Below are 22868 nucleotides of genomic sequence, written 5' to 3'. Positions count from 1 at the left end.
AATCTCAATTTCTTCACCATCCATCCTGATGCTGCCGATTGGCCCAGTGGTGAAAATCTTTGTCGTCTTGATATTGAGCCTCAATCCATATTGAAGGCTGCAGTCCTTGAACTTCTTCAGGAAGCACTCCAGGTCCTCTTCAGTTTCAGCAAGTAGGGTTGTGTCATCTGCATAACACAGATTGTTGATAGTAATGGCTAATGAGTGTGCTAGAGATAGAATACAGGCACTGTTATCTTGACTTACTTTTCTCAGGAATAACATTCTTTGAAGGCTGCATAGTGGAGGGGACTGGGGGTGGGGTGGGGGATTGTATAACAATGAAAGAATTTTACTTTTAAAAGATAAGAGTGAACTGGTGGGGGATAGAGGTGGGCAGGGAGAAAAATGCAACAATGAATGAATGGAAATCCAAAGTCTCTGTAAACGTTCATTAAAATTAATAATAATAAAAAAAAGAAATAACATTCTAGTGGCCAGATTTTTGTAGACATGTTTGGTCCCTCGATATGTCTGTCTCAAAGAGTAGTTCAGGGATCTGCATCAGAGTTACCTGAAGGACTTGTTACAAATGCAGATCTCCAGGTTCCTCCACAGCAGGGTGGCATTAGAATGCCTAGATTTCATGCCTATGAATATGTACTCCAGCTTGTTGTTGGTGTGCACTGTAGAGTCAGAACTGACCCGTAGCTGACCCTCCGGCAACTTTTCAGAGACAGTTAATTGCACTTGAGGAGCGCACCCATCTTTCTCCTGTGAAGCAGCCATTGGATTTGAACCATGTGCCTTCAGGACTGTAGCATAGCCTCTTTTCTTGTTTAAAAAAATATGTTGTGATTTTAGTGAAAGTTTACAGAAAGTTGAGTTTTCATTCATTCATTCCTTGTTGCATATTTCCCTCCCTTTCCCCTCATCCTTTCCCCATCCCCAGTCCACTTTGCAATGCACCTCTTGTTCCAGAGGGTTGTCATCACATGTAATGGTGACTCATATATTCCTTTCAGACAGTTTTTCCTCTCATCTGTCCTAATGCAGTGTTGTTATCTATCCATTTTTCCTATTCTCCCTCCAAGGCCCCCATAACGGTCCTATTTAATAACAGTGTTAGGCAGCATTTGTCCTTTTGTGACTGAGATATTTCACTCAGTATAATGCTTTCCAGGCTTGCCCATGTTGTGTAATGTTTTTAGAAAGTCATTGCTTTCATTGCTGAGTAATATTCCATTGTCTTAATGTGCCATCATTATTCTATCCATTCATTTGTTGATGGACACTTGGGCAGCTTCCACATTTTTACTATTGTGAATAATGCAGCAATAACTATTGTGAATAATGCAGCAATAAATATGGATGTGCATTTGTTGTGTTTGGGTGGAAGCTCTGGTTTCTTTAGGGTATATTCCCAGTAGTGGAATTACTGGGTCAAATGGTATTCCTGTCTCCACCTTTTTGAGAAAGCGCCAGACCACATTCCATAGTGGTTGTATCATTTTACAGTCCCACTAACAGTGAATAAGTGTTCCAGTCTCCAATCTCTCCACAAACTCACCAGCATTTGTTATTTACTTTCTTGTTGACCTTTGTGATTGTTGCTGGGATAAGATGACATCTCATAGTTATTTTGATTTGCAGCTCTCTGATAGCTTGGGAAAGTTTGGGGGGGGAAAGCTTTATATATTCTTTTTCTGAACATCTGCAGGATGTGTAATAAGCAAACTGCATACTTTGTAGTGTATAACTTAATCTTGATACATGTTCACACACCAGCGAGAGCATGACCCCAACTGAAAAAAATGAACTCACTCAAAATGACCACATGTCCGTTTGCATTTCCTTTCTCCTGCCCCCTCAACCTCCACAGCCCCCTCAGCAATAACTTGTCTGCTTTCTGTCTCTATAAAATAGATTGCATTCCCAAAACCCCATGGGTTGAATCATTCAGTGGGTATTTTTTGGGGACGACAAGGTCTGAATCACTTCTCTCCATATAATTGGTTTTTTTGGAGTCATTTTCTAAAATTGTCTTTTTTAATTGGTTTGCATAAAATCATTCATATACATCATGTTTCTTTCATTTATGTTGTGTTTTATACAATCATTCACATTTATGCAATCATTTTTATTCATGTACCCTTTGTTCTATATAGTCATTTATATACATCATGTGTTATATAATTCATAACTACTGGTTCATGAATTTTATCTTCATGTCTCATCAAGTGCCCCTTGTACCTTGCCTAAATAATTGCTTTGATATTTATGCATCTTGCTTTGAGTATCAGTAATAAATTCCTTTTTATTGCTAAAATAGAATTCTATTGTTTGGGATACATCCCCATTACCTTATCCATTTACTTGCTAATGAACATTTTGAATTGTCTTTACTTTTTGTCTAATTTGAATACTGCTGCAATGAACATTCAAGTAGATATTTTGTTGATAGTGATGTATTTTTTTAATTTCTCTTGGATAGATATATAAGATTAATGATTAATATATAATATAATGATTAAGCTATATGGCAAGTATATGTTTAATTTTTCAAGAAATTACCGCACTATTTTTCAAGGTGCCTGAAAATATTTTATGTTCTCAGTATATGAGAATTTTAGTTATACTCGTGTTTGATATCATCAGTCTTTTCCAACGTCAGGCATTCTAATAAATGTATAAAAAGACATCACATTGGGAGACTCTGCTATCAGCAATCTCTGAAAAACTCTAACGAGCAAGGATGTCAGTTTAAAGACGAAGGTACACCTAATCCCAGCCATAGCCTTTGGACAATAAATACAGAAGAATTGATGCCTTTGAGTTGTGGTTTTGGAGAGGGGTGGCGAATATCCCATAGACTGTCTAAAGAACAAACAGATACATCTTGAAGAAAGTGCCACCAAGATGTTTCTTGGAAGCAAGGATGGTGAAGCTTTGTCTCACATACTTTGGACCTTTTGTTAGGAATACAAAAAAGTCCTTGGAAAAGGACATCATGTTTGGAAAGGTAGAGGGTCAGCATAGGAGAGGAAGACCCTCAATTAGATGAATAGATACAGTGATTGTAACAATGGGCTCAAGTATATTGGAGATGATGAGGATGACACATGATAGGACGAGGGTCATATCTTCTGTTCATAGGATCACTGTCACAGTTGACTCAACAACACATAAAACAATAAGTTTATAATGATATCTCATTGAGTTCTTAATTTGTATTTCTCTAATGACTTACTTCTGGGTTATTGACTATGCAAAGGCCTTTGACTGGGTGAATCATAATAAATAATGGATAATATTGTGAAAGAATTAAGAATTACAAAACACTTAATGGTGCTTTTAAGGAGCCTGTCCATGAACCAAGAAGCTGTCATTGGGACAAAACGAGGAGATACTGCATGATTTCATATCAGGAAAGGTATATCATGGTTATAGCCTTCCACCATAGCTATTCAGTCTGTATGCTGAACAAATAATCTGAGAAACTAGATATGACCAAGAATGTGGCATCAAAATTGGAAGAAGACTCATCAACAGTCTGCAGGTGAACCAGGGGGAAAGCTCTGAGTTCCTAGGAAAGTAAGACCTCAATATGTTGTTGTATGCCATCGAGTAAGAACCAGCCTATAAGAGAAGATTGCCTGTCCTCCTCCTCTGGAGCTGCTGGTGGACTTGAGCTTCTTGCCTTTGGGATTGCAGCACAACTTCCTACCACTAGGCTAATTGAGCTCCAGAGCTTATTTTCATGTCTTTCTGTGGTATGTCCCTATGGGGTGTGTGTGTGTGTGTGTGTGTGTGTGTGTGTGTGTGTGTGTGTAAAATCAGTACATTATATTAAGTCAAATGGACATAAATTTGAGGGTGCTAATGGTTTTGCTTTGTTTTTGTTTTCAGGCCAAGAGAGCCTACAGTTTGAAGCAAGTACTAGGTTAGTATTGGATTTTTTTTCTTTTTAAAGTGTTAACTACTGCAGACAGTTCACATTGATTCTGCATCATTTTTAGAACACTCAGCTTATTACAAAGGATTTCAAGTTTTTTTTTTCTTTTAATATAAATTTTCTATCAGCCAGCCTATGGAATCTTTTCCACTGGTGCTGCAAGTATTGCTGTTGAGGGCAGACGCAGCATTTTGTAACCTTCCTTTAACTGCCCTTTGGCTGTTTCCTAGAGTTTTCTTATGACTACTTCCAATTCTACACCTGTTTCCTGCCCTGACTCTTGCTTCGCTCAGTTGGCATCGTGCTCTCCCTGATTTAATTTCTCCTTGTCATGGAGGAATGTGTACACATCCTTTGTTCAGGATGAAGTCCTCAGAGAAGCTGCTTAGCCCACCTTCTTCGTCTTTCATTTGTCTCTCTGCTCAAAACATTCAGGCGTGTCCATTGAACACTTGTTGAATAAACTGTAGACTGTGACCCAGTTTGAATACAGGAGCTTGCTTCATTTTTTCTGGGCTTATGTGGCCTAATTTTGATGCAGCCTCTCAAGGCTCAAAGAAATTATAGAGGTGGAAAAAAGAGAGGCTCAGAAAGACAGAAGAGTTTCTCCCTTCTCCACAACCCACACTCTCTGGACTATCTATCTCTATTACTCTATGCTGTGTTATAATGTTATGATGTGTTTAGAATTTTCTTTTTGGTACACAATGAATTCCTCTAAGCCATAGAGGTTGTCTTATTCAGTTTCTCACCCCTGGGGCCTCATGTAGTACCTGGCAGTTGTATGGATGTTGAGTAAATGTTTGGTGAATAAACAAATGAAAGAAGACATTGACTAATTAAATCAGTTTAGCAAACTACTCAGCCAGCAAAGCCACAGGGTGATGAAGTTCAGCTTTGGGCACAGCTTACTTGTGTTGTAGAGGAAAAAAATAAGTAATCACTGCAGCTACAAGAAGTTAAGAAAGGTAATTTATTTCAGCATGCTGTATAAAAGGAAAAAGATAAAGTGGGCAAGAATCAGGCAGCTGGCAGATCTGTTATTCCTGAGACTTTAAATGGCTACATCTTACAGGAAGATCAATACACATTACAATAGTGAAGTTCCATTACATTGAGGTGTTAAATGGGGTGTTCATATATTTTGCTTCCTGGTTTTTTAATTAAGAGAGGTAGGGACCTGAAAAGACGGTAACTGTGGCATAGTCCAATGGTAACTTAATTTATAAAACACAATGTGTGGGCATAATGTCAATGAAGTAAAGTGTGGGGGTGGGAAGTATTTTTTAAATGTTGTAGTTGTTATGTGCCATTGAGTCACCTGCAACTCATAGTGACCCTATGTATAATAGCTCTAAACCCTGCTCTATCCTGTGCCAATCTTATTGTCTCTAATACACATACCCCCATCACCCCAGTCACTGAGTCAATCCATCGCATCAAGGGTCTTCCTCTCCTGCACTGTTCCTCCACCTTTCCAAGCATGACATCCCTCTCCAAGGACTGGTCCCTCCTTGCAACATGCCCAAAATATGTCAGACTAAACTTCAGAATCCTGTCGCCAAGCAAGAATTCAAATAGAAAAATGTAAAAAATGAAACAATCCAAAAAAGAGAGACCTTTTTATATGGGTAGCAAGTTACTGTTTGCATCTTATCAGAGATACAGGATATTCATAGACACAGGAAAAGGGGAACAATAAGTGTTACTAAGGAGAAGTTTAGAACCAGGTGAGGTTCTTTTTTTACAAAGAGATTGGCTTTTTTATTTGTGAATCTCCCATTTGGGAATAGGGGCACAGACTCTCTTGTTGCTTCATGCTGAACAAGGGTGTTAGATGATAGAGAACACTTTACTTAGTGGTCCTGAGTTGAAGTTGCATGACTTCTTGTTCAGGTAGAAGATATTTTTCTGACATTTTCTGCCCTCTGGACTGCAAGCTGTTTGTGTGGGTGAGTCTAGTGGGAGTGGCTAGCTGAACTTTGAAGCTCCATCCACCATTGCTTCCTTAGCTGGCAGTTACATTTCCCTTTTGTCTCTGGAACCTGGCTCAGGGTTCAGGTTCTGGAAAAGACTGTCTTCAGTTTATCTATAGGAAAGAGAGCACATCTAGAGAGAACAAACTTGTGAGTTACAAAGAAAAGGGCTTTGGAGGTGTTACTTGCAGGTGTACTGGAGGAGGAAGTGGAGGAAAGTGGCTTAGATAAAGTTCCTCATACATACCAGGCAGCTCTGCCCAGGGGTTGGGTGGCTTCCCCCAGGGACTGGGTGGCACTTGCCTGCCACGTGGTTCTCCCCAGGGGCTAGGCAGTTCCCCTTCCATCCCCTGAAGCTCTTTTGAGGTCCAGACCTTGCTCCTTACCAGGGACCATAGCCAGGGACAGCACTTTTAGCTCTAGCACCACCACCGTTGCCCCTTTCCTCTCTGCCAAGTGGTCTAATTGTAACTCAAAGTAGGTATTATGACTTTCTCCTTCCACAAGTGCAGAAGGGGCTTCCAGAGTGGTGAACAGACCTGCTCAAGGTTGGAAAAAAATTAATAAAGGCAGTAGAACAAGGACTCAAACCAAGGTTGTCTCTGTGAGGCAGTGAACTCCATGCAATGCTCTGGTGGGCCATATTTAGTCTTCCTCTGCAAGCAAAATCTTGCTGAATGTCATTTTCAAAATAGCCAGGAGAGTACATTCAGGCCACCACCACCCAGCAGCATGTAGGGTCTCTGGGGTTTTTAATTGTCAGTTGTAATGTTATCTGAGGATACGCCTTGCTCAAGCTCAGACCAGCTTTCAGTGTTTCCTTGACAATAAGCCTCGGCCTCGTCATTCTAAGTTTGAAAGAGCCACCAAGGCCCTTGTCTGCACCTTTGCTCCAGCGATGTGCATCTTATAAATGAAGCCTGAGCATAAGTTTATGTCCTTTTTTTCCTCTGGTGCTACTTCCTGTTACTGCGCTGGGAGTGCCCTAGTTTGCCATTCTCACACAGGCAAAAAAATTGCATCAGGCAGGAGAGACCAGAGAAGAGGACACTACCCAAGTACCAAGGTAGTACAGCCCGTAGAAATTTTAGTGTTGCTTGGGAGACCAGACTTTAGTGGAGTATAGGCTGAAGCAGCAATGAGGAGGCAAAGATAAGGAGGCAGAAATGAGGGTAAAATAGTAAAGATGGATTTATTAGAAAGTTACATCCCCAAAGGCACTGGCCTCCGTCCTTAAAAGGAAATACAGAGGACAAATGCCTCATTAGTGAGGAAGGCTCTATTTATGGCCTGGTTCTCTGGAGTCTGGGCCAATAAGGCGATGCCATGGAGAGTTCAAAGTTTAGTGGGTGGGTCTTATTCTAGTTCCTGTTCTTTGATGTTATCCATGCATCCAAAGTGTCCACTTCTTTATCATTTATGCACCCAAAGTACTATTTTTTTAAAATTTTATTTCATTATTTTTTGTGTGTACCATCAAATCAGATCTGACTGGTACAGGAGGAGATTATTCCTCCTTCTCCAGCAGAGCATCTGGTGGATTCGACCCGTGCATCTCTGAGATTGCAGTTGCAGCTTCTTGCCACTAGGCCACCAGAGCTCCCCAGGCCACCAGAGCTCCCCTCAAAGTACTATTTTTATGTATGTCAGTATCTACTTCCTGACTCTCATGTAACTTTTCCCTTCCCCTATCTTTGGTTCTAATCCTAACACTTTTAAAATTCTGATAATAAATTTCCACAAGAATGGAGCTTTGCTAAGGAAGTGTGGCTCCATAATCAACGTCCTTTGTACCAGCAGGCAAGAAAACGAAAGAGACCTTGGGAAAGACAGCTGTCAAAGACAGAAATTATTAAGGTGCTTGTGTTCCAAGCCACAGTTTTTTTCAGTCACTTACCATTCATCTGGTCAGCGAATAAGGATAACAGAAGAATTGAGGCATTGGGGAAGAGTACTGAATATTCCATGGAACTGCCAAAAGAACAAACAGATGTCTTGGAGAAAGTACAACCAAATGCTTCTTAGGGGCAAGAATGGAGAAGCTTCACCTCACATACTTCAGGCATGTTATTAGAAAGGTCCATGCTTTTGAAAGGGATATCATGAGGGAGCTCTGGTGGTCTAGTGGCAAGAAGCTGTGCTGCAATCCCGAAGGCATGGAGTTCTAATCCACCAGATGCTCCACTGGAGAAGGAGGGGCAATCTCCTCCTGTGCCAGTCAGATCTGAATTGATGGTACATAACAAGAAAATAAGGGAGGGAGGAGAAAGGGATATCATGCTTGAAAAGGTAAAGGGCTTAGCGAAAGAAAGGAAGACCCTCAAGCAGACAGATTGACACAATGACTACAGCAATGGGCTACATATATGAGAAATTGTGAGAATGGTGCAGGAAGGACAAGGTTCAGAGCCGTTGTTCATAGGGTCACTATGCATCGGGCTTGACTAAACATCACCTAACAACAACAGGAGGAAAGTGAGTGAAATTCAGAAGCAACAACATGGAGGTTTCTTTTTTAATTGACCATGAGGCTTCAGAATTAGCTCCATATTCAACAGCTCTTTCTCCTGGGCTCCTGCATAGCTGAACGCTTCACTCTAAAACACCTGTCGTTGGACCTTCAGTATCTAGGTCAGTGCTTATCATTGAATCCAACCTGAAGGAGCAATGGAATAAATGGAGTTTCAGGCCTGGAAAGATGGGAGAAGGGAGCTATCGTGAGCCAGCATGAGGGTTTTTGAGATGTGAAAGGATGAAAGAAGATCCTTCCTCTTCCTCATCTCTTCATTTTAAGATGTGCAGCCAAGTAGACGTTAACCATTTAATCGAGTAAGTGGTAACTCTTAAACATTACCTACGGGCCATCTCTGACTCTGCAGAGTTTGAGGCACTCTTAGACTGAAGTTTCAAAAAAAGGTGAAGCAGGTTTGAGAGGTAACCTCAGGTGAATGAGCTGGTGTATGGAGGAATGGAGATGCCATTCTGTCCAGTTATACAATGCTTATAAATGTTTGTTTGCTTTTTCTAAAGCAAAGAAAATGAATTGAAATGTGTACCTTGGACGGAAAATATGGAAAGACCCACCAGCAGTAGCAAGGAAGACTCAGTCCTCAGCATCTGTGGGATTAAAGGTAGGGGCCAATGGGAAAGTGAAGCATGCAAGAAATCGGATTGTGCCTACTGCTTATCTGAGTCTTGTTGTTGTCATTGTGTACCTTAGAGTCGGAACTGACCCGTAGGTGACCCTCTGGGTGGGTTTTCAGAGACAGTTAATCACACAGGAGGAGATTGTCTATCTTCCCGTGAAGCAGCTGTTGGCCTCAAACCACATGCCTCCAAGGTTGCAGCACAGCGTCTTGCCACTAGGCCACCAGAGCTCCCTCATCTGAGCCTTAGCCCTTCCTTAATTATAAATAGGGGTGATGTAGTGGTAAGAAACTGCTCTGCAATCCCGAAGACATGCAGTTAGAATCTATCAGTTGCTCCACAGGAAAAGGATGGACAATCCCCTGTGAATTAACAGCCTTTGAAAACCCACTGGGTCAGCAATGGGTTGATTTCGACTCAGTGGTACATGACAACAACGACAGCAACATGGAAGAGTAAAGCATTTATACCAACTATTGGAGCTAGAAGGAACCCTTGTGATACAATGCTTAAGAGATTGGCTGCTAACAAAAGGTAACTAGTTCAAACCCATTGCCACCATTACCTTGGAAACCCTGTGGGGCACTTCTCCTTTATCTGTTCTATAGATTCACTAAGGATATCTGGTGGTTTATGGTAAGGAATTGCATGCCATCCCGAAGGCACACAGTTCAAATCCACCAGCTGCTTTGTGGGAGAAAGTTGGACAATGTCCTCTTGTGTGATTTCTTGACTCTGAAAACCTGCTGGAGGGTCAGCTATGGGTCAGATCTGACTCAGTGGTACATAACAGTAACAATAGAGTTACTATGAATAATAATTGACTCAATAGCATTGAGTTTTTGAGGTTTGGTTAGTGTTAGATGCTATGGAATTGTCCTCACCTCAAGGAATGTATTTAAAAACAACAACAACAACGAACAACTGTTTTGTGATTTGATTGATAGTTTAGAAAGCACATTAGTTTTCCGTACAACCACTTAGAGACATTTTGGGTTTTGATTCAAATCCTTATATAGTAACAGTGCTCTTCGCACGTCTCTGATTCCCATTCCCATTCATCCTTCAATGCTGTTCATTTTGCCTTCTGAGCTTTATCACTGAATGCATGCTTTCTTCTCATGTTGTGTGGGTAATTGTTCTAAAGAACAGCTCCCTGGTTTGCCTAATAAGTCTTATAAGCTTATTGTTATAAGCCTATCTATTATTTAGTTAAAAGTTGAGCCACAAGGTGAGTTTTCTTCTAGGTGTGAAGGATGCCTGAGGGCCATAGTGTCAAGGGTTCCACCAGTCTCTGTCAGACCAGCAAGCCTCACGATTTTTATGATTTTTTAGCCTTGTTCCACATTGCTCTCCCTCTCTGATCAGGACCCTCTACATCCATCCCTTTTACTGCAATCATCAGTGGTAACCAGGCACCATCTGGTTTCAGGGTGGTTACAGAAGTGGAGGTTCCACATAATCCATTAGTCCTTTAGACTAACTGTTTCCCTGTGTCTGTGCTCTGTTCACTCTTCTTAGTGCCAGAGAGGGAGCCCAGTATTGCACTTTACATGTCTCCTCAAAAGCTTTTAAGACCCCAGTTGCTGCTCATCAAAGCAGTGTGTAGAACATTGTGGGCTGTGTGGTATGTCCCAAGACTACTTCTCTGAGGCCTCAGGATGACTAATTCAATTCTAATGGGATTGGATGTGATTAAGAATCATAAATAACTTTGATTCCTGTTGGCTGCACTCTTAGCATCATGTACAAACAAGAATGCAGAAATATCATCAGCCAAACCTCTGGGCGTGGTCCCTTTCACCTGCCTGGATCTGTTCCACTTGCCTGTGTACCTTTGTATCTACTTGTGAATGAATATTTCTTTTCATTATTGATGCAGAATTGTATAAGTAATAGAGTTTCCCTTTGTATTTCTTGTGCCCCTTTCTTTAGAGTTATCCTGCTGGCCACACCCTTAGTGTCTATTTCCTTTCCCTTCTCCCAGCTTAATATGTGTCTGTTATCCAGAAATCTCTTAGCAAGGAGCTCTGGTGCCTTAGTGTGTTACCTATTGTGCAGCTCTCCAGAAAGGCAGTTGTTTAAATCTACCACATGGGAGACAGATGGGCAGTGCTGGAAACTGACTCAGTGGCATGTTCTCTAATTTCTGATATTTCCTTCACCACTACCCTCTATCCCTGCTGTTGTTGTTATTATGTACTTGGAGTCAGAAGTGACCCAGAGACAGTTATCACATGGGAGGAGATTGCCCATCTTTCTTCTGCAGAGTAGTTATTGGATTCGAACTACATGCCTTGAAGATTGCAGTGCAGCTTCTTACCACTGGCCCACCAGAGCGCCCTGTTGCTGTTATGTACTATCGAGTCGCCTATGACCCATAGTGACCCTATGTACAACATTTCTGAAGCCTGCCCTGTCCTGAACCAGTCTCACGTCTCCAACACATCAGCCTCCATTGCTCTAGTTACTGTGTCAATCCATCTCATCCAGAATCTTCCTCTCCTCCACTGTGCCTCTCCCCTTCAGAGCATGATGTCCTTCTCCAAGGACTGGTCCCTTCTGGCAGTATGGCCAAAGTATGTGAGATGGAGTTTCAAAATCCTATCATCCAAGGAGAAACTTGGTTTCATCCTAGTAACTGTTAAAGAATATTTCCCTCTGAGAGTAAACGTTCCATATCATAGGTTCCTTTTTACAGGGTAAATAATTCGTTCTTTCTCCTGGAAAGCCTCTGGGTAGGTTTGAACCACCAGGCTTTAACTTAGCAGCATGTCATCATTTGCTCCCATGGGAAGGTCTGGTGACTTAGTGTTAAGAATTGTATTTGCCAAAGCAAACAGTTTGAGCCCACCAGCTGCTTAGCGAGAGAAAGATGGGCAATCTCCTGTCACACGATTTACTGCCTCTGAAAACCTGCTGGAGGGTCAGCTCTGAGTCAATCCTGACTTGATGGTACACAACAACAGAATATAAAGAAACTTTCTGCTATCCATTGGTGTCGCTATGATTAGACCAGCATTTAAATGAAGAGCAGATGTCTCACATGGAAAAGGAACCCCCACTTAAAAGGGAAAAAAACCACAAACCCAAACATCATTCACCTTAGGCACAGCGTGACTAGAACACCAGGACACGAGGTGCTGGTATTTATTTCCTGCTGTATGTATCCAGGGTCTCTGGATTTCACCTCCTCTAGAGCCATGCCTGAGGAGGGTAGAAGCTTTCCTTCCAAGCATTTCACAACACTTCCGCTCCAATCTCTTTGTGCTTCAGTTTTCCTATCTGCAGAATTGGGCATGGGGCCAAAAAGAAAAAAAAGAGACGTGGAGGTGGTTGTATATTGTGTATTTCAATGGCATAATCTTAGATTATGCATTGATGGGACTTTTAATATGCTGTTTTATTATCTTTTCTTGCTTCCACTATTCAAATAAAAGGCCTTTTACTTTATTCATTTACGACTGCCCGTAGTGACAGCGTGAGTTTAGTATTGGGGTTTGGGGTTTGGATTACCCTGAGATTGATTTGGGAGGACATGGAACAGCCCTTTAAGCACCTACATGACTCTTAATTTAAAAGACATTTATTGAGCCCCAGAAAAGTACAAAAAAGTCTCAGAGCAAGCACAACACTGGTCCACACACCTCAGAGCAAGGATGACTACTCTAAGTTTCCCCCTCCGGCTTCTAGACTCTAGGATGCTAATAAGCATGAAACGGGAACTTAAACAGGAGGAAGGTCACACAGTCTTGGTCAACAAATATTAATAGCAATGGCATTTAATAAGGCCATGATTTTCATTTAGTGTGTGTGTGTGTGCTATAACATTTTATATTTGGAAAATGAAAAATGACCTATTTTCTACCTAGTACAGACCAAAGAAAGTAAGACTTGAGAAAATTCTCGCCTGGTAGAGTTCACAGAATACAGTCCCTAATGCTCTGTCCCTCCCTCCTTCATCCCCCCCTTCCTACCTTTTGTCCCTCTCCCCCTTTCTCTCTCCCTTTTCCCCTCTCTTCCTGTCTCTCTCCCTTCCTTGGCCCTTCCCTCCCTTTGCTCTTTCTTTCCCTCCTCTCTGCTTCTCTTCCTCCCATAATGATAAAACTTGTACCCGTGTGACCTGTAGCAGGACCTCCTGGAGGCATACAATTTTTACCTTTGGTTCTCCTGTGAAGACCTTGGGTTGGAGGTTAACAATTTTAAAACCAGATTTTCGTCTCCTAAATAACTATTTCTGCACCTTCCTTACAATACTGTGTGTGATTTACTGAGATCAGATCATAGCCCAGCTTGCCCTCCTATGCGGAAAACTCCAAGTGGCAAAAGACCTCTTAGAAAGATCCTGCATAAAACAGAAACATGGGCTGAGGCTTTCCTTTTCAAACCCAGAAGTTTCCTTTTAGTGGGTGATGCCACCCATCACAGGGTGTGCTGGTGGCTCAGCCCAGAGGGAATTGTCCTGGTCAACCAAAGGCTGCACCTCTGACAGTTCATATCCACTTGGTAGTTCCAATTCCTTGGGAGAAAAATGAGCAATCTCGTGCATATTCTGCACCCAGGGAAACCCATTCTGATCAATTCTGACTCAAAGATGAGAGAGACAGTAGAAACTTAAGTCTATCAAATTTTGCCAAGTAATAAAGCATGCTGGGGTGTGTGTGTGTGTGTGTGTGTGTTCTGAGGTATTTAACTCCTTTTTTTTCATGTGCCAACAACCTCTTACAGAGTTACCTTTAAAGGACTCTTTACTTGAGGACAGAAAGGTTGACCCTGGTCTACAAACTTGCTAATCACCAGCAGATAAAAGCCAATTGGTTGATTTATAACTTTTTCTTCACCCAGGACAACGAGGTGGGTTGTCCATGTGCCTTCAGTTCCTCCCTTCTGTCTCTGACCCTGCGAATTTGAGATGATTAGACTCAGAAGGCATGGAGTAAGGGCAGGAAACCACGGGTGGCATTGTAAAATCTAAGTGTGGGTTCCAGGTCCCTTTGGGACACAAGTGGCTTGTACTCACCTCGCTCCGCAGGAAGGAGAAGGATGGGCAATTTCCTCCTGTGCAATTTACAGCCTCTGAAGAGAGTCTTCTATGAGTCGATTCCAAATAGCAACAAGAGCTAACCCGAAAGTTGGTGGTTTGAAACCCCCCCTAGCAGTGCCATGGAAGAGAAGCCTGGTGGTCTACTTTTGGAGAGATTACATCGAAGAAAATCCTCATTGGCACGTAGGGTTTGTCTCAATAGCCCTGGGTTTGGTGTTTGGGGTTTTAGTCAGGTTTGTCTGTAGTTTCAGGGTGGGGAGAGAGGAAGGGTGGGAGAGATGACGCAAGAACATGCACACACCACTTCTTGCTGGAGAAACCAGCTCATTTCAGGAAATGGGAAGATAACCGTAGAATGACTTATGTCTGTGTGTGCCTAAGTGACGTTGGGCTTAATGTTGCTGTTGTTGTGTCCTATTGGGTTGGAATCTACTCACAGCTGACCCTCCAGCAGGTTTTTGGAGGCAGTGAATTGCACAAGAGTTAATTACCCATCTCTCTGCTACTGAGCAGCTGGTGAGTTCCAACTGTGTACCTTTAGGTTGGCAGTGTAACTCCTACCCGCTAAGCCACCATTCAGACCGTGAAGAAAGTGTTATCGATTCTTCTTCCACCTGATTCCATTCCTTCTTCACCTGATCCAAGTATTAGGATAGTGGGCTCTCCTGCCTCAAAAAGCTCAGTTATACAGTGGGGGAAAGTCACATGGTAGAAGCTGTTGAAGGACCACCCCAGCCCCCTACCCTTGGCCTTTTTACCAGCCTGGTCCACCATTCTCCAGATGCTCTGAAGCTAGACACCAACACCTCCCAGTCAGGGCCTTCTGAGAATTACTCGCACCTAACACAGCATGCCTGAGAGGTTATGACCTCCCCAGTGACTGGCCTACAGGTTGACAACCAAACCAGCCATTTTACCTAAGAAGGAACAACGGTGGCACCGTTCATGCTCCACCATTCCCACAGGGTCATGCTAGACTTGGCTGGGCCCACATCTGTGCCTCTTAAATCACTACCTTTTAGCTTCCATCAGAAAGTACTCTCTCAGTAAATTACTCACACCCTCTGCTCTTGAGGGAGTTAGCAGCAGGGTGGTGTAGTCTGTGGAAGCTGCACTCCTAAACCCAATGGTGGTGCCGTTCTGGGGTCAAGTCCATCAGTTGCTCTAGGGGATAAAGAGGAGCGATCTCCTCTCTGGTGACTCCCAGCTGCAGAAACCTGCAGAAAGGCCAGCGATGACACATTGGTTCCAGTTCCACAGCAGTGAGTTACCTGCTGCTAGAGAAACTCCCGTAAAAGACATAAGACCAGGAGAGGTCCTGGAAGGAGCTGGATTCTGCTCCTGAATCACCTACTCACCAAATACAAATGAGGATTCTGCTATGGTTGATGGGTGTGGTATTGAAAGTCCTAGTCTTTGGCTTGCTGTTGTTAGGAGTTAACTATCGATGAAATAATTTGGGATAAAAAGTGCAACAATGAATGAATGGAAATCCAAAATCTCTATAAATGTTCATTAAGATTAATAAAATAAAACTTTAGGGGAGCTCTGGTGGCCTAGTGGTAAGGAGCTGCAACTACAATCCCAGAGACACACGGTTCGAATCCACCAGATGCTCTGCCGGCGAAGGAGGGACAATCTCCTCCTGTACCAGTCAGATCTGATTTGACGGTACACGCACACAAAAATAATAAAATTTAAAAAAATAAATAAAACTTTAAAAAAAATTAAAAACACAAACAAAATTTTAGAAGAAGAATGGAAAAATTAGAAACAATACAAAAAAGAGTAAAGTAAAAAGATTAATTTTGAAATTTCATAAATATGCAACTTATCAGAAAAATAAAGGCCTAAAATGGAATCTTAATCAATCAAATTTCCTATCACATTTTCCTTTGAATTTTTTTTTTACGGTTTAAAGTGTAATCAATTTTGAGGCTGTATACAAGAATATAAATGATAAGCACAACTAATCGCATTTTTAGTAAAGGCTGTTACAAAATACTATAAAAAATATAAAAAGCACAGAGGAGAGTTAAAGGTAAAGTCATAAAGGGCCTTGCATTTTCTGCAGAACTTTGCCAAGCAACAGCTTGAACCCATATACTGTAAAGGGTGAGTAAGAGAACAAAAGCTAATCCTTGCAAACTGACATCAAGCTTAGACAGACTAGTTTATGATATAAACAGACTGCCAAACACAGCCAGAAATGCACAATCTGGAGAGGATAAAATTGACAAATGGGGCCTTCTAAAGAGTAAATCACTGTGTATATAAAAAACTTTTTCCAACAGAGTGAAAAGAAAACCTACTGACTAGGAAAAACATTTGGCAGTACCATCTCAGACAAGGATCTTATACCAAAAATTTATAGTATCCTACAGTCTCCACAAGAAAAAGACTAATAACTCAATTACAAAATGGACAAAAGGCATGAAAAGACTTCATAGAAGAAGATATTCAGATGACCAATAGACAAATGAAGAAATGCTCCATATCACTGGAATAAGAGAGATGCAAATCAAAACCACTATGAGTTACCATCTCACTCCAGTAGCAGTGGCAAAGTTTAACAGGACAGCAAGTAATAAATGTTGGAGAGGATGTGGAAAGATAGATACAGTGTTAGTGGGATTGTAAAATGGTACAACCACTCTCGAAGGTAGTTGCATTTCCTTAAAAAGCTGAACGTGGAAATTCCATATGATCCACCTATTCCATTGCTTGGAATAAACCCTGAGAAAATGAGAACTGAGGCATAATGGAGACTTGTACACCAATGTTAATAGCAGCATTATTCACCATCACAAGAACGTGGAAACAGCCCAAATGTCCAACCATAATAGAATAGATTGAGAAATTATGATGCATCCACATGATGGAATACTATGCAGAACACAGGAGCAATGATCTTGTAAATTATTACCTAACTTGGGAGGGACTGGAGAGCATTATCCTGAGTGAACTAACTCAGTCGCATAAAGACAAATATTGTATGAGACTATTATTGTAGAATGAGTATAAAGATCCAAGGGGGGTCAGGGAGGAATCAGAGAGCTGAGAATAGATGAGAGGTGGAGTAAATCATTGTTGTTATGTGCCATCAGGTACCCTCCAACTCATAGTGACCCTATGTACAACAACCCTAAACCCTGCTCTAACCTGTGCCAACCTTATTATCTCTGACACACATACCCCCATTACCCCAGTGACTGAATCAATCCATCTTATCGAGGGTCTTCCTCTCTTGTGCTGTTCCTCCACCCTCCCAAGCATGATGTCCTCTCCAAGGACTGGTCCCACCTTGCAATATGTCCAAAGTATGTCAGACAAAGCTTCAGAATCTTTGCCTCCAAGGAGCAGTCTGGTCTCACGCTCTCTAGGACGAACTTGTTTGTTCTCAGAAGTCCATGGTATAGTCAATACCCTTCTCCAGCACCACAGGTCAGGGGTATCAATTCTCCTTCTATCATCTCTAGTCATTGTCCAGCTTTCCAATGCATAGCAGGTAATTGCAAAGATCATGGCCTGGATCCAGGTGCACTTTAGTCTCCAGACTGACATCATTGCTCTTCAGTACTTTGGAGAGGTCTCTGACAGCAGATTTTCCCAATGTAATTCTTCTGTTTATTTCCTGGCTGCTGGTACCAGGTATGTTGACTGTGGAGCCAAGCAAACTGAAGTTGTTAACAATCTCAGTCTCTTCATTGTCTATTATGATGATGCCAATCAGGCCAGTGGTGGGAGTCTTTGTTTTCTTGATGTTGAGCTTCAATCCATATTGAAGGCTGCAGTCCTTGACCTTCTGTAGCTAGCTCTTCAGGTCCTCCTCAGTTTCAGCAAGCAGGGCTGTGTCATCTGTGCAATGCAAATTGTTGATGAGTCTACTTCTAATCCTGATGCCACAGTTCTCCTTATACAGCCCAGCCTCTCGGATAATCTGTTCCACATATATATTTAAAAGGTATGGAGATAGGACACATACCTGGTGTACACCCTTCCCAATTTTGAGCCATGCAGTGTTTCCTTGCTCTGTTCTGATGACTGTCTCCTGTCCAAGTATGTTGTTGTTTTTGTTAAGTGCCATCAAGTCATAGACGACTCATAGCAACTCTATGAACAAAAGACCTGAACACTTACGTAACTTTCATCGTTTCTCCAAGTTCACAGGGTTTCTGGAGACAAGCTATTTCAGAAGTGGATGTGATAGGCTTTGCATAAGCACAATCAGGTGTCCTGGGACTCCCATTCCTCTCAGAGTCAGCCACAGTTTGTTGTGATCCACACAGTGTTAATCATAAGGTCACACAATTTGAAGGGTGGAAGGAGACTGGGAGGAATCGTAAAGGAATTGGGAAACATCTGATTTGAAAAACAATGTATACCAAATTTGTAAATAAACCAGTATAAATTTTTTTAAAAGCTGGTCCTTATCCAATCAGAGCCAGGAGTTGAGAATGTTGCTTATAAAACATGCCCCAGCACCTCATAGGTCATGTGCAATAAGAATTACCCCTAAAGTAACCTAATTTGTTCTCAAGTGAACAGAGACCTGGCACATGGTTGTGTCAGGAACAATAAGAATGAGACCCTCCAGGAACAGCATTCTAGTGGCCCAGACACCCCTCACCGGCATTGCTGGAGCCCGCTCAGGAGGCAGTGGATGGGCTCGATAAGCATCTGATCCCTTGTCATCCTCACCACTCCTTCCCTTTCTGTGGAGTGTGACCCATCCCTCCCTCGGAAACATACTTTAGCTCATAAACTGCCTTTACTTTCACTTTTTGCGCCTGCCCCTTTGACTTTTCTGTAAGCCAAACATCGCTGACGCTGGTGACCATGGACATTTCTGGGCCTTGATCATACTACATTGGCTGTAATGCCGACCAGTAACTCTTTTAAGAGCCATTAAAATTTGCTATACATTCTCTGGTGCCTCTGCGACAGCCTCCACCTCCTTCTTGGCCCCCTCTCAGCTCATTCCTTGACTGGGCAAGGAAGACAAAAGTCAGGGCACTTACCACATTGCAATCTTTTGGTGCTGAAACCCAGGAGTACAAATTGTTGGTGTGAATTTTGTAACACTCGTAGTTCAGTTTTCACTTGTGGTGACCCAAGGATGCTTCCACATGTGCTAGCCCGCACAGTGTCTCCAGTGCTCATGTGGTTTGGGAAACATTAAAGAATAAGACCAGGAAATGGAGAGGCTGTTGCTACAGATCATTAATTCACTGAAGTGTGAAAATGGTAGATTCAGAGCTATTGATCGCCAGTTTCAAGTTCAACGTGAGAGTCAGATGGCCTCCTTGTCCATCTTCAGACCTGATCCCTTGCACCAGAAACAACTTGAAAGAAGGTAGGCCTCATATAACTTGAAGTGACAGCCACTGCTGGTCATTTGGGGAGCCCTGGTGGCACAGTGGGTTAAGTGTTGGACTGCAAACCAGAAGGTCAGTGATTTGAACTCTCCAGCCACTCCATGGGGGAAAGATGTGGCAATCTGCTCCCATCCAGATTTACAGCCCTGGCAAGGGGGCTGGGGCTGGTGGGGGTGGGGAAATCATGGGGTCCTAGAGTTTGGTGGGTGGAGGAGGGAGTAAAGGAATCAGGAGAGATCCAGTACGGATATGCAGACAAGGTCATAGAGGGCATAGATCAGTAAGGACCAATTTTATAAAACACAATGTATGGGAATGATGATATGAAGAACAGTGTGAAGGAAAAAATACCCCCAAATTTTAAAAAGCATGTATCTATAGTTTTGGAAGCAGGAGTGGCAGCCACTTCCTAAACAACATGCTGCAAATTCTATGAACTTTGGGAAATGACGATAGTTACAGAAAGGCTTCAGGTCTTTGGTTCATAGAGTCACTAGGAGTCGTGCTCAACTTGACAATAATCAACAACAACATATATATAGTTATGTGCCATCGAGTCACCTGTGACTCATAGCAACCCTGTGTACAATAACTCTGAAACCTGTCCTGTCCAGAGCCAGTCTCACAGACTCCAACAATCTAACTTACATATGTACAGAGGTAACTTGTGGTCGCCTGCGATTCGAGGCCACTTAACAACAATAACATCAACAGAGAGTGATCAGTTGGCCTAGTGGACAGAAAGCGATGCTACCAAGCCAAAGGTGGGTGACTTCTAACCCAGGGCCCTCAGGCCTGTTATTCACTGTGTTTGTTCAAACATTCTTCTAGGTAATATAGCCCTGATGTGTCCATTTGCCATAAAGCAGTAGCTTGTGGTCGCTGTGAAGCTGAACACTGTGACACTGATGTGTCAAAACACGATAATGATTACCCATGGCTGACAGTGTTTGGTGGAGCTTCCCTATTAAAACAAGCTTGGAAGCAGGAGTGACATCCACTTCTGAAATAGCTTGCCTCCAGAAACCCTATGAACCTGGAGAGAGGATGAAAGTCACGCAGGTGTTGAGGACTTTCGTTCATAGATTTGCTGTGAGTCGCCTAGGACTTGACGGCACTTAATAACAACATATGTGTATATATGTATGTATTTGTATATATATATCACACACACACATTTACAGTCTTGGGAATCCTATAGCAGGAGCAGTTCTGCTCTGTTCTGTAGGGTCATTGTGCGTTGGAATCAACTCAGGGACATGAATTAGTGCTTGTAGGTGAGTAAGCAAAGTCAGACCCTGCTAGAGAAAATATGTGAACCTGAAACTTGGGAGGAGAATCCCTGGACCCATGCTCCTGAGCCTCCTGGACTGGTAGAGGTGGCCCATTCCCCTTGCCCATAAAGAATATGCAGAAACTTACCAGGCAATGTTTGTCCTTCTCAAAATAAGTTCCCATCTTTCTCCTGACTCTGTACCATAACAACAGCTAGAACCAAATTTCCTCATGACCTGACTCCAGCACACACTAACCCTAAGAGTGTCAGAGTGGGACTGTGCTCCGTATGCTCTCCAGTGGATAGTTTTTCAGAAGCAAATTGCCAGGCCTTTCCTCCTCAGAGCTTTTGGGTCGATGGACCCTCCAACCTCTCAGTTTTTAGTTGAGTATATTTGCAAATGCAGGAACTGAGCTCAAAATGTCAGGGTCTTTGTGGCACGCCTTGTACTCATCAGAGAACATTCATTGCAGAAGAGGTACCAAGCAACAACTTGGACTGATGACTTACTGGTTTTAACTATTTTAAATCTGCTGTAAAGATTGTAAGAAAGTTAGAATATACAGAAAGTGCTATTAAAAAAATACATATCAGTTGTAACCAGAGATGATGATCATTAATATTTTCTGTATAAAATACATTTTTAAACAAAATGCAAACTATTTGTTGTTATGTGCTGTCAAGTCAAAACCGTCTCATACCTGACACTCCACCAGATTTTCGAAGGTTATAAAGCATACAGCAAGAGACTACCTATCTTTCTCTGATGGAGCAGTTGGTGGATTCAAACTGCCTGCCTTTTGAGTTGACAGTGCAACTCCTTGCCCGCATGGCTACCAGAGCTCCTGAAGCCATTTACACATGTGGTTTTGAAGCTTTATGCTTTTGTCTTACTGAAAATTCTTATTAAATCTTTGATGAAAGTCAAAGCAAGATTTTGACTGAGCTCAATGAGACATGTCATCTGGTCTTTGCCTCTACATCCTCCTGCCTTTTACTTCAGAACATGGGAGGGCAGTTTTGGGGGTGGTTTCTCCATCAGGAACTTTCCTTAGCCTCAACTTCCAGCAATTCTGAGAATCTAAACCACACGTTCGGACAGCTATGTGAGCTCTGGGGACGTTGATAATAGAAAATGCACTAAAAAAAGGTGGCCTGAGAATGGAAACTGAAGGAGGGCTTGCATTTGTCTCAACCACAATGAGGTTTGCAGAGAAAATGTACACTGAAGTTGCCACCAAGAAAAAAGTGGAACCTCGCCTATGCCCCGGAAACATTCTGGGGCTTTCCCTTTGTGAGTTCTGGAGGGCACCTGGCATGCAGCTGCCACAAAGTGCTCCTTGGGTTTAACCCCTTCAAGGCAGAGGAACAGTTGTTGATGTTAGGTGCTGTCACTGCCGCTCCGTGCACCGTGCAACTAGCCAGTGCTCAGTCCCACACCTCCCCAGCGTCAGTGGCAGGGGAGGTTTGAACCATGGCTTCCTTGGCTAAATTTTGGAAACAAATCACCAGATTATTCTTTCTCATCTGTATTACTGTGGCAGCTCGGCTGAAAGCTGTTCTGTATCTCAGCAAATCTCAAGCCTGTCTCAAGCTGTGCATGAAATGCCTGGCTGTAAATCAAACGCAGGGCTTATTTCCCAATTCTTTCACTGATCCTTGGTTAAGAGCATAGGGTCCCTCTCTCCAGATAAATTACTTACATGTAAGTTTGCTTACGTACTTTTTCATTATTTATTTTATATAATGGAAGTAAGGCTGGGTAGTCTTGCTGTGAGACTTGGCCTAGTGCCTTGATTAGTGTTAGCATGCTGTTGTTGTTGTTATGTGCCGTCAAGTCGTTTGCGACTCATAGCGACCCTATGTACAACAGCCCTAAACCATGCTCTATCCTGTGCCAATTTCATTGCCTCTGACACACCCATCCCGATTACCCCAGTCACTGAATCCATCCACCTCATAGAGGATGTTCCCCTCCTGCGCTGTCCCTCTACTCTACCAAGCATGATGTCCCTCTCCAAGGTCCTGTCTCTCCTTACAACATGTCCAAAGTATGTCAGACGAAGCCCCAGAATCCTTGCCTCCAAGGAGCAGCCTGGTTTAACCCTCTCTA

The 22868-nt window shown here is 42.5% G+C and overlaps 1 protein-coding gene across 1 annotated transcript in view; it reads left to right on the top strand.

Annotated features, from left to right (window-relative positions):
- LOC102870629 (probable guanine nucleotide exchange factor MCF2L2-like) overlaps positions 1-22868 on the top strand; it is a 137366-nt gene that overhangs the window by 100729 nt on the left and 13769 nt on the right. Inside the window, exons 6-7 of the mRNA XM_006884156.1 lie at positions 3889-3922; positions 8941-9041. Coding sequence (XP_006884218.1) covers positions 3889-3922; positions 8941-9041 — 135 coding nt within the window. The remainder of the gene's footprint in view (positions 1-3888; positions 3923-8940; positions 9042-22868) is intronic.

The sequence above is a fragment of the Elephantulus edwardii genome, unplaced genomic scaffold (genome assembly GCF_000299155.1).
Source record: "Elephantulus edwardii isolate Elephantulus edwardi_28Jun2011 unplaced genomic scaffold, EleEdw1.0 scaffold00031, whole genome shotgun sequence".
Classification (NCBI taxonomy): Eukaryota; Metazoa; Chordata; class Mammalia; order Macroscelidea; family Macroscelididae; genus Elephantulus; species Elephantulus edwardii.
The sequence above is the reverse complement of the archived record's forward strand: the minus strand, read 5'-3'. Positions and strand labels throughout refer to the sequence as shown.